The sequence below is a fragment of the Sminthopsis crassicaudata genome, chromosome 4, assembly GCF_048593235.1.
Source record: "Sminthopsis crassicaudata isolate SCR6 chromosome 4, ASM4859323v1, whole genome shotgun sequence".
Taxonomy (NCBI): domain Eukaryota; kingdom Metazoa; phylum Chordata; class Mammalia; order Dasyuromorphia; family Dasyuridae; genus Sminthopsis; species Sminthopsis crassicaudata.
Genome location: NC_133620.1, coordinates 152986407 through 152999189, shown reverse-complemented (window position 1 = coordinate 152999189; position 12783 = coordinate 152986407). Strand labels below are relative to the sequence as shown.

The 12783-nt window shown below is 32.0% G+C and overlaps 2 protein-coding genes across 2 annotated transcripts in view; one reads left to right on the top strand and one right to left on the bottom strand.

Moving 5' to 3' along the window:
* The window catches only part of NMBR (neuromedin B receptor), a 138480-nt gene that overhangs the window by 19992 nt on the left and 105705 nt on the right, over positions 1 to 12783 (bottom strand). Inside the window, exon 3 of the mRNA XM_074309677.1 lies at positions 6289 to 6850. Within this exon, the coding sequence (XP_074165778.1) occupies positions 6289 to 6383 (95 nt within the window). The 5' untranslated portion in view covers positions 6384 to 6850. The remainder of the gene's footprint in view (positions 1 to 6288; positions 6851 to 12783) is intronic.
* Positions 1 to 12783, top strand: part of GJE1 (gap junction protein epsilon 1) — a 202824-nt gene that overhangs the window by 161855 nt on the left and 28186 nt on the right. The window lies entirely within an intron of this gene.

Here is a 12783-nt window from a genome sequence, read left to right as displayed (position 1 = left end):
AAACTTATCACTAATTACATATATGACCTTGGTCCGCTTAGTCAATCTGGCCTTCATTTTATCCATTTATAAACTGATGTGGTATAATAAATGATGTCCAAGTCACTTCTGAGTCAAGATTTCTATAGTCATTCTTCATTTCTACCCAATAGACACATTGCTGCACTGAAGCATAACACTCCTACTGAATGAATTTTAACAAAAAATGTTAAAGATAAAAAAAAAAAAAAAACTTTAAGAAGCAAATGATGTCTAATAGTGGGGTTTCAGGAATTATGACAGGTATTGAGAGAGATATTTTGGAGGAAAGAGTTTTTGCCAATATTCTGTAAAGTATGTGTAGATATTCTCCAATGTTTACCTATAAGGTTTATTCTAATCATGGGATATATGACTCTTTTCAAAGAACATCTATAGCTAAATACATGTTATTATAGTTCATAGGACTTGGTCTACAAGAAGTCAACCAGATGTATGGCACTAACCAAACCAATTCTTTAACTGAGCTTAATTGTTTTGAGAGTTTGAGCAGTTCCTTGCTTTATGATCTCTTGAATAGATCCATTATTTAACTGAATTGACTAAATCAACTGATAATATAGGATGGTAAAGTGGAAAGAATACTGGATTCTATGGCTAAAGGATCTGGATTGAAATCTATTTATAACTTTGTGACCCTGAGGAATTTATTTAAACTTTTAAACCTCAATTTCTCATCTGCTAAAGAAGGGGATCAAACCAGATGACCTATAAGATCCCTTTCATCTCTGGACATAATCATATGATTCTCTTAACTCAAAAAGTTATTGACACTATAAATATTATATAAATGTCAGCTTTTGGCATTTTTGAGGGAGTTAATTCTAGGTAAAATTGTGATGTTGACAGTTTGTGGTTAATGTCCTCAAATCTCCTTTTTAAGTATCTCTCTTTTCCTTCTTTCCCCATCATATACTGCATCTTTATTTTTGATAATCTACCTCACTATGTCTGTTTTATTGTTGCTGTTGTTTTACTTAATGACCAAATATCAAAGCATTCATTTGTATCACATCAATAAAATTTTAAAATATCTTCTGTGTGATACTGGAGATATGAATATAATTGAAGTGAAAGTGCATTCTACTAAGGGAAAAGATATAATGCATTCATAGATAATCCAGGATACATAAAAATAATTGTAGATTATTTTTCTTTAGGGAGAAGTTATTCATAGCTTAAAGGCTAAAGAGCTCCTCAAAGAGCTGATTCTTGAATGGAACCAGAGATTCTAAGAAGGTGAAGGTGTAGTATCTTCCAAGCATGGATAACAGACTGCAAAAACACAGTAATGAAAAATAGAATGCCATGTATGGGAGCGCCAAGTAAACCAAAAGTTTGTCTGTAGTAGAAAGTACATGAAGAGTGGCAATGTATAATTATTCAGCATAGAAAAAACAGGAGGGAACCTGGTTGTGAAAAGCTTGAATACCAAACATAGTAATTTGTTTTTTATAAAAAGAAGAGAAGAAGGAAGGAAGGAAGGAAGGAAGGAAGGAAGGAAGGAAGGAAGGAAGGAAGGAAGGAAGGAAGGAAGGAAGGAAGGAAGGAAGGAAGGAAGGAAGGAAGGAAGGAAGGGAAGGAAGAAAGGGAAGGAAGGAAGGAAGGAAGGGAAGGAGGGAGGGGGGAGGGAGAGAAGGAAAGAGAAAGAAAGAAGAAAGAAAGAAAAGAAAAGAAAAATGAAAAGCCACTGAAGCTACTTGAGCAAGGTGTTGACATAGTTAGATCTCTTTCTAAAATGTTACTTATTTCAAAGGCTAGTGAGTTTTAACAAAAAAAATAATAATAATAAAGATCAAAAAGACTTTAAGAAGAAAAAGAAGGGAAGTCTAATAGTGGGGTTTCAGGAATTATAACAGGTAATAAGAGAAATAGTTGAGAGTGATGAGTTTTGCCAATATTCTGCAAATCACATGTAGAAATTCCCCAATATTTCCCCCCTAAGATTAACCCTAGTCATAAAAATTGGATCGAAATGCATCTTTTCAAGGAATGACTCTCTTCAAAGGACAACTATAGTTTAATTAATTTACAAGCATTTTAAATAGTCTATTGTGTGCATAGACCTCCAAATGAGTGTTTGGATCAGAATGATTTGGTCAAAATTTGATACCTCAGTAATGTGGTCTTATTGTCTACACTGATTTAATTTTGACAAGTCTACTAAGCTTTGCACTGAGTTTATGTACTTTTGTGCTTTTCTATAATCAGCTTTCTTTTTTGCAACCTGTTGTGTTGATGGCCTCTCTGTTGTCTCAGGAAAAGGCAAGTAGAAGAAGATTAAACTTTATCAGATGGATCTTCTGTGATTCAATGATTATGAAAATTTCAAATATCTGAATCTTGTTGATAAAAAAAAGCCCAATTTCCTCTTGATTCAGTATCAGGGAATTTGTATGAATTAGCCAAAAAATTATTTCAATTTTAATTTATATTCAAATATGTGTTATTTTGTCACCGAGGCTAGTTAATGAGATCAATGTTTAATATTTTTGGATTGTTCAGCATGTCATTTTTTGGTCTGCTGTGAAATAAATCAATAACAATTTCCTTTCTCTTTTATTTATTCTGTTATTGCTGTGTTTACACATAGTATATACATATATAATATTTAACAAAAGATAGAATAGGTATTAAAATTAAGGCTTCAAAACAATGTATACTTACAAAGATCTCTGGATGTAATGGAAACGAACTATATTTGAAAGCAGAAATCTATAATGAATCTCAACAATTTGGTACTAGCTGTGTAACATCAGATAAATTACTTAATATATCTGTTTCTCAGTGTCCTTATATGTAAAATAAGGATAAAAATTAAACCTATATAAGGACATTCCTCTACCAATGCAGGTCAGCACCTTTTCTGCAACTAAGTTTTATGAATAGTCTATATAATTGAGAAGTTAAGTGACTTGCCCAGGAGCATCACATAATTAGTATATATCAGAAACAGAGATTGAACCCACATCCTCAAGGCTCCAAAGACAGCTCTCTATTACTATGCACTATTGTCTCTACTGAAAAACAAAGATATTATCTGTAACAACCTATTTATAGGAATGTAATGATGAGTGAATGAAACAATGCATTTAAAGTACTTTATGAACCATGAAATCCTATTTAAATGTAAGTTCTTATCACTAAATAAGCCACAAGTTGAATTAAACCATCAGTACAGATAACTTGGACTGACTATGAAGATGGAAGACTGAACAGGAGTAGGAGGATTAGGGCTAAATCAAATTTGGAAAGTTGCACAATGCCTTCAAAAATTTCAAGCTGTTCACTGTTGCAAAAGTGCATATTTTAACAATAGTTTTCCAGTAATACTATATGGCTCCAAATCATATGACACCATAATTTCAACAAAATAAAAATTATAGGTTGCCAAAGGGCAATGGAAAGATCTAATATATTCTAAAGAATTCTCTTCATTGTTCCTTGTATAATGAAATCTCTGTTTTTGTTAATTATTGCTATACCCAGAATTTAATAAAAGAAAGAAATTTTGTTTCAAGCTTCAGACAACCAAAGTATAAAAGAGTTTTTTGAAAATGACGCAAATGTGAAACATATCACCAACATTACATTGGGAATGAGAAGTAGTACTAAAAAATGCCTAATGTAAAATGAAATGAGAAGAATCTGGAAAATTAATCATAGAATAACAATGATACTGTAAAGACAAACTTTGAAGGACTTTGGAACTTGATCCATACAATAGAACCAACCATAGTTACAATTAAATATGAGGATTCATTTTAAAATGCTATCAAAATAGAGATAAAAATAGCAAATAAATTGAAAATCATTTTGGTCTTGAATTATATTGGATTGCTCCTAAGATTCATGTTTTTATTCCCTAAGCACACTTCAATACACAGAGAAATATTTCAGAAGTCAGTGCCTGACCCTAGACAGGATCATTTTACTTATGTTTCCCTGGCAGTTTTGAAAACCAACTTGATAAACTCAGGATTGTCCTACCAGAATACTAAGATTCATGTCTGGAAAAAAATAAAAAATTATTTTTAAAAAATTATTAGAACTTCCATAGTAAGAGCCATACATGAGGCTTGTCCAAAATCATCATAGTATCATTTTAATTTAAAACATAAAATGGATTTTTCATAAAAGTTAATCCAAAAAGGAATATCTTAAGTTTCACACACTTCAGGAATGCATATTAAAAAGTACAATAAGAATTGTGTCCATGTAAGTAAAGTTTTATATATACATATATACATATATATATATGTATATAATTGAATAAAGTTTCTAGATAACTCATAGTAACAACTATCCTCTATGGGATATGTATTGAAATCTAAAATTTTGGAATCATATTCTATAATCTTCAACTTAACAATAATTATTCAATTATCTACTTCACTTTATCCTTGTGCTATTTCTGATCAACTTTCTACTGACAAAGTAGCATAAGGAATTATTACAATGATCTGAATAATTCAGTAATCCAAACTTTGTTTTTCATTAACAACTTGGATAAGAAATTAAAGAACCTCAATTTTTCATACACTTATTTTTACATTCACTTTACTTCATCTTTCCTAGACAATATAACATTCAAATTTTTAGATGGTACAAGTGAGTTCCTGGAAGTATAAACTATCAAATTAGTACACTCATTTTTTTAAGACATATACAGATCTCCAAGTCCCTGCTTCTACTCAGCTAAGTAGATATTACTTATCTTCCTGACAAAAAAGAAGAAAGAAGAAAGAAAGAAAGAAAGAAAGAAAGAAAGAAGAAAGAAAGAAAGAAAGAAAAGAAAGAAAGAAAGAAAGAAAGAAGAAAGAAGGAAGGAAGGAAGAAGGAAGGAAGGAAGGAAGGAAGGAAGGAAGGGAAGGAAGGAAGGAAGGAGAAGAAAGAAAGAAAAGAAAGAAAGAAAGAAAGAAAGAAAGAAGAAAGAAAGAAAGAAAGAAAGAAAGAAAGAAAGAAAGAAAGAAAGAAAGAAAGAAAGAAAGAAAGAAAGAAAGAAAGAAAGAAAGAAGAAGAAAGAAAGAAAGAAAGAAAGAAAGAAAGAAGCTTTTCCTTTAGCTATCTACTTAGGGTTTGGAAGAATGAGAGCAAGATATAGTGGGAATATCCCTGGACAGGAATTAAACAGATTTGTGTTCTCATCCTAGGTCCATATCATGCCATACCATAAGTTATAAATCACATGACATTCCTGGATCTTCTTTCTCATTAGTAAAAGTAAACAATTGGAGTAATACATTCTAGTCTATATAGCTCTGTAGGTTATATATAGGATAGTAACATATACATATTTATATGCGTATATAGAATTCATACACGCATTCGTATGTATGAATGAAACTTAACAGAAAGTGTGTGGATTTGGGAGGGTGACTAGACTTATGATTTTATTTACATAGGAAAATCCTCAGTAAATAATTCCTTCTATTACTGAAGCACCTGCTTTGCAACTTATTTTATTTTTGTAAAATATGTTGAAATCATCTTGCATGAGGTTGAATTTTAATTTATTCCATTATCTATAAATAATAAAACAGTATATCCCAATTACAAGGAAAGCATGCATTTCTAAATTGCTAGTACTAAACAAGTATAAAATGTCCAAAATACTGGGCCTTAGGACACTGCATAATAGTAGATGCTATTGCTTCAGAATAGCAGTGCATTATTAATGCCAAAGTTTTCCCCCTTGGCCAATAAAAACTTTAGAGGCAAAATACTGACAATATTTGAGAGAGTTACTTTAAAAAGATATTCTGAACTATGAAGCGAGTCTAATGATTAAAAGATAAAATATAGTCTCACTTTGAAGATTTCTCCTCCCTTCACAAGACACCTGAAATTGAATTTTTACAGAGTGGTCAAATTAACTATAAGTCTCCTAGCAATGATGTACCAATAAATGCATTTTTAGAAATGATTTCAGGTACTTTAATCTTTCTTAAATAAATTTCTTGAATTGTTTTCAAATCTCACTTTTAAATTACGTTTTAATTCAGTTTATCCATTTTCTCTGACTCTTTCTCTCTCCCCTCCTTGTCTTTTCCTTTCATCCTTACTCTTTCCCTCTCCCATTTTCCTTAGTCTTCTTCTCCCTTTTTGCTCCTTTTTTTCTCTTCACCTCCTCTTCTCACTACCCCTCTATTCCTATCCCCACCCCCACATCCATTTCCTTTCCCCCATTTTCCATTCCAAAAGAAAAAAAAACAAAAAACAAAAAAAAACCACCAAAAAGTATTCTACCTGTCTGCACTAAGCGCGGTTAGAGTGAACACCGAAACTCCCACTGAGGTAAGCTGTATGGCGGGAATAAGTTTGCAGCCCACTTTCCCAAACATCCATTCTTCAAAGAAGTAGCGAGAGGCGTCCACCGGCACGCAGGTCACCAGAAGCAGCAGATCCCAGCTGCTAGGCTAGAGATAAAGATGTTAGGACGCTTCTCATGGAACTATTAGTGATGAAGATCTTCATTAGGGTAATATTGCCCAGCAAACCACTGTGATAATAAGCAGGTACAGCGACGGGATCACGCAGCGGATAACGAATTCAATGGTGCCCCTGTTCTGAGGAGGCAAGGAATCTGCCTCTAAGACCTCCGGAATCAAGCTGCTCTCATTTTCGTCGGTTTGTAGGGAAAGATTTTGAAAAAGATTTTGTAACCATAGTCCTTAAGTACTGAAAAATTCACTGTAGTTTTTCATGCGTTCGATAATACGGAGAAATGAAAAATATTAAAAGATTGATGAGCTAGATTAATCGGTGTTCTCCTTCCTCGCCAAGTTTCTGCCACCCCAGAGAAAGTGTCCTAAAACAAAACAAAAACACTTGAAAAGTTGATCCATGCGTTCTAGGTGCTTTAATTTCTTCCTCAAACTGCTCTGTCGAGAGAGAGAGAGAGAGAGAGAGAGAGAGAGAGAGAGAGAGAGAGAGAGAGAGAGAGAGAGAGGGAGAGAGAGAGAGAGAGGAGAGAAAGAGAGACTCAACAGATGAATAGGAACGAACCTGTGGGAATGTCTCTTGGAGCTATCCAGCGGGATTCTGCTGAAAGCCAGTTAGGATAATCAGAAGGGACTAGCAGTGCAAGTCTCACCAACATCTTAGCTCTGCTGATTTCCCCACCTCACCCCACCTTTTTTTTTTTTTTTTTCCCCCCAGCAGTTCTTCCAGCATGTGTGAGAGCACAGGGGACCAGGATCCTCCCTTACACACTACGTCTATATACAATCCATACCGACTGCCTCCTCCAGGGAGGAGCTTCTCAACTCTAAGAAAACATAGGCTAGAAGTTGCTAGCTTCTTTGGGTTTGGACTGAAATTAAAATACCAAGATGCCAAAAAACTAATTGGGTTTGAGGGAAGCAAGGATTCAGAGACTCATGGAATAAGATCCACAATATTCCATTTTATCTATCATTTCCCATATGTACAGCATATGTAAAAATCCACATCCAATACTTACATTATGATAGAATGTGAGGGCTCCATTAGGAATGGACTGAGAAAACTCTGGATGTCTATACATTGGCCAGCTAATACTTTTTTTTTTACATTTTTATTAATTTATATAATTATAACTATTTTTTTTGACAGTACATATACATGGGCTAATTTTAAAACATTATCCCTTGCACTTACTTCTATTCCGAATTTTCCCTCCTTCCCTCCACCTCCTCCCCTAGATGCAGGCAGTCCCATACAAGTTAAATGTGTTATAGTATATCCTAGATACAAGATATGTGTGCAGAACGAATTTCTTGTTGCACAGGAAGAATTGGATTCAGAAGGTAAAAATAACCTGGGAAGAAATCAAAAATGCAAACAGTTTACACTCATTTCCCAGTGTTCCTTCTCTGGGTGTAGCTGAATCTGTCCATCATTGATCAATTAGAACTGAAATAGATTTTCTCTTTGTTGAAGATATCCACTTCCATCAGAATACATCCTCATACAGTATCATTGTTGAAGTGTATAATGATCTCCTGGTTCTGCTCATTTCACTCAGCATCAGTTGATGTAAGTCTCTCCAAGCCTCTCTGTATTCATCCTGCTGGTCATTTCTTCAGAACAATAATATTCCTATAACATTCATATATCATAATTTACCCAACCATTCTCCAATTGATGGACATCCATTCATCTTCCAGTTTCTAGCCACTATAAAAAGAGCTGCCACAAGCATTTAGCACATACAGGTCCCTTTCCCTTCTTTAGTATTTCTTTGGGATATATGCCCAGTAGTCAGCTAATATTTCTTGGTAATAGGAAATTACTGTTTAGTTTTAAACTAATGTATTAGTCTATAGCTTACTTAGTAAAGGAAAATGGCTATCCAAGAAGATAATAAAAGGAGTTTGAAAGAATCAAATCATATGGCTGAATTGTTTGAAAGAATGAAATCATATGGTTTCTGGTCAATGTTATGTGTATACACAAAAGTGAAGTGAATAATTTTACCTATATAATTCAGTACAATATTTGCTGAACTGTCCTAAAAATCAAGCAAGAGTATTTTAGTAGAATTAAATCAGATTTTTAAAATCACCTAGATGTGATTTCTGATATTTATTTTAACCCATTGTGATTTTGCACTTTTAATTTTCCTTCTTTAAAGTCTTCCACTTACTTAAAACAAGTGTTCCTCTTAAATGAAAATATGATAACTGTAGAAGTGGTAAAAATGAAGCCTTTAAATGTTATAAAGAAAGGTGGCTATAGTGCAATGAAAACCATCAAACAAGACAAAAATTGCATGCAAATAGAAATAAATATCTAAAAAAATTATCCAAATGACATTGAAATCTCATTATACTGCAAGATGCTCTATGCTCACATCTCATTGGTATCCCCTAATTGAACTCTATGTCTGGAAAGCAAGACAATGACTGCAGGACTTCTATTTAAAAAAAAAAAAAAAAAAAAAAAAAAAAAAAAAAAAAAAAGAGATCAAGCATGTTTTCCTCCTTCTCCCAACAGCTATACAACATTTGGACTTCTCTGAAACTCTCTAACATACCTTCCCTCCAAAAAATCTCAACCTTCCCCTTTCCTTATATTTTCTCCCTCACCTCTTCATGGTTTGGCTTTCTTTTGTGTGACATCTCCCCTGATTAGCGTATAAACACTTTAGGATAGGAATTGTCTTTGTTTATTAGTATTTGTACCTCCCAAAGCTTAGCATAGTTCCTGGCACATAGTAGAATGATTAATAAATATTTATTGACTGACTTTAGTCCTTTAAAATTTTAAAGGTTAGCCTATGTTCTGTATATATGAGAGACAGTGGAAAGATTACTCAAATTGAATAAACCAAATTCTGAGAATGTTTGTCTTCAGACACTTTCTATCTGTGGGATCATGAGCAAGTCATTCAAATTCTCTGAGCATGCTTACTCCTTTACCTATCTATCTATCTATCTATCTATCTATCTATCTATCTATCTATCTATCTATATATATATATACACACATATATATGTATGTATATATATATACATATATGTATATATGTGTGTATATATATATACATATATACATATACAAAGAGAGAGAGGGGGGAGGGGGTAGATGGATGAATAGATTGGTAGATAGATAAATTTTAAAATGAATAAATAAAGCCTCTGTATCTACTTCACAGAGTTATTTTGATGATATAATGATATATATGCTAAAGTACTACTATAAAAATATCTGCTATCATTACACTTGCAAAGCAAACTAACAAATAGAATCAATTGTGTAGGCAATCTATCTTCCAACACACACACACACACACACACACACACACACACACACACACACACACACATCTCTACCTCCACAACCACTCAAAGCACTTTTATCTCCATTATTTATATATATTTTTAGTAAAAGTGTATTTTGGACTAACACACACACACACACACACACACATCTCTATCTCCACAACTAATCAAAGCACTTTTATCTCCATTTTATATATATATATATATATATATAGATAGATAGATAGATAGATAGATATAGATATAAATCTATATATATCTATATATATATATATCTATATATATATATTAGTAAAAATGTATTTTGGACTAAATTATTTATATGCTTTCTAGTTGTCTCTATTTTCCTTTGTTAGCACTTATATGATACTTAAAATTCAGATGAAAACCTAAATATTCAGCTTAAAATTTCAGTTTTATAAGCCTCCATATTCAGCATTACATAAAAGCATGTTGGTTAAATTTTTCAAGGCTTCACAAAGAAGTTTAATATCATAACAAGCTTAATGGAGCAAATTTCTGAGTACTTGGTAAAAGTTGTAGCTATATTTTGTTACATTTGAATTTAGAGCAGTAGCATTGTTTAAAGGACAATCAAGAGACACAGGTTTGAAATCCTATCTTGACCTTCTGTTTGTGAGCAAGTCACTTAATTTCACTTGAGAATCAATTTTCTCATTGTAAAAATGAGATAATAACACTTGCAGTACCTACATACCTCACAGATTATTGAATCAATTGTGATCATGCACATTAAGATTGGTATTATAAGCATATCTTAAAATTTTTTGTAAATATTTCTTTTAATGGAATTCATAAGTGCAAAGATTTTCTATTTCCCATCAATATCAGCTTTTATTTAATAGTATCAATTAGGTTTGATTAATAAAATATTCAGAAAACCATTTTTAGAAGATTAAACACAATAAAACTAATAGAATTGTCTCTACTCCTAATCTTAAAGAAAAATGGCCCAATTTTCCATATATATTTAAAAATTACTTTTCTTTTTAAGGATGAATTAAAATTCATTCAAAGAATGAATTCAGTATGTTTATTCACTCCCCTACCCATGTATATATGTACAGGCATATGAGGATTTATTCATACACTTACATACAGAAACTCTACAATACATACATATTCACATACACACATGAATTGAACTTAAAACCACATCATTAATATTTTTTTTAATTTACATAAGCCCTGAAATTCCTTAGACTTAACATTTTTGGGTTAAGACCTGAGATTTTATTATCATTAAGTGAAAGTTAGTACCATTTTGAAGCTTATTCTCATAGAAAGATGCCTGAAGTATTGAAAGGTTAAATACTTTTCCTATGTCATACAATCAGAGCTTGTATTAGAAACATAATTTGAATATTTGGCTTCTTAAATAAAAAACTAACTCCAAAAATTTCAAAATTTCAAGCACTAAAATAAGCATGCTTTAAGTTGTTTGTGCTTGCTAACAGACCAAACATAAATATGTTAGTAGGAACATAGGATGTTGCTACACTTCTGATCTAGTATCTTTATTAGCCAACTCTCATTTTCATAACATAATTACATAATACATAATTATGCATACACATATTATGTAGATATAGGAATATTATTATTATTATTATTACTTATACCCTTTTATAGCCACCACTGTAGTTCAAGACCTCATTATTTCACCTTCTCTACACAATCTCCACAATAATTTTACTGGAACAGGTATCAGTCTGTCAGTCTCCTGACCAACAAACCTAAATAATTCCCTATTGCCACTAGAGTCAATTCTAAACTCTTTCATTTGGCATTTAAATTTTTTCAGATTGTTCAAATCATTTTTACATATTATTTTCCTCCTTGTATTATTCAATACATATATTGTAACTTACTTTCTATAGAAACTATACTCTGTCTCCCTTCTCCTTGCGTTTTCATACTCTACTCCTTACCTATAACACAGTCCTCCATGAAATACTTGATTTCATTCATGGTTCAACTCAAGTGATTTCCTCAACATGAAGCTTTTCCTGATGCCTTCCTCCACCTCCATGACTAGTGTCCTCTTTCTCACAATCATCCTGTATTTATTTCATATGTATTATGTATATACTTAGAAATATACATGTTATCTTCCTAATCAAAATATACATTCGTTGAAGAAATGATCCACTTTTGTCTTTGTATTCCCAGCAAGTAGCACAGTGACTGGCCCATAGTAACACATAATAAATTATTTTGAATTGATTCATTAACTTACACATAGCCACAAAGTTCTCATTCCAATGTTTCAGTGAAGCATAGAGAGGACCTTGGTTACTGGAAGACTCATATTCAAATACAAATCCTAATAGTTTCAGGTCATTTCACCTTTCTAGATCTAAATTTCTTCATCTCTCAAATAAGAGATTAGGTCAAATGACCCCTAAGGTTTCTCCCAGGTAGAGAGCTTTCATTCTTGCCCCAGTTTTTGCTCTGAAATGGCACTTTGAGAGATTTTTAAAAACTCAATGTTAGTCATATTTGAGGAAAAACATCTGTTATTTGGCAATAACATGATAATTTTGGCAATAATAATAATTGGAAAGTGGTGACAAAGATAACAAAGCTCAATAAAAATTTATTTTTATATATCATTTTAAAGTTTATGAATATTTTCCTACCATTCCTAAGAAGTAAGATATATAAGAACATATCTAGTTTCTCATTTTATAAATGGGGAAACCAAGATTCTGAAAAGTTAAATAAATTTTTCAATTAGACCATTTGTTAAGGATGTAAGTTTAGATTTAAATTTATGTTTTAACAACAAGTCCATTATTATTTGCACCAAAGGTGTAAAATATGTAGCACATGGACAACATGCCTACAACACTCCATAGTAAGGCCAAATCAGATTAAAATAAAATTAGGAAATAATTAACAAAATAAATAAAAATCCATTAAAGCATAAATAATATTAATGTTAAAACTATGT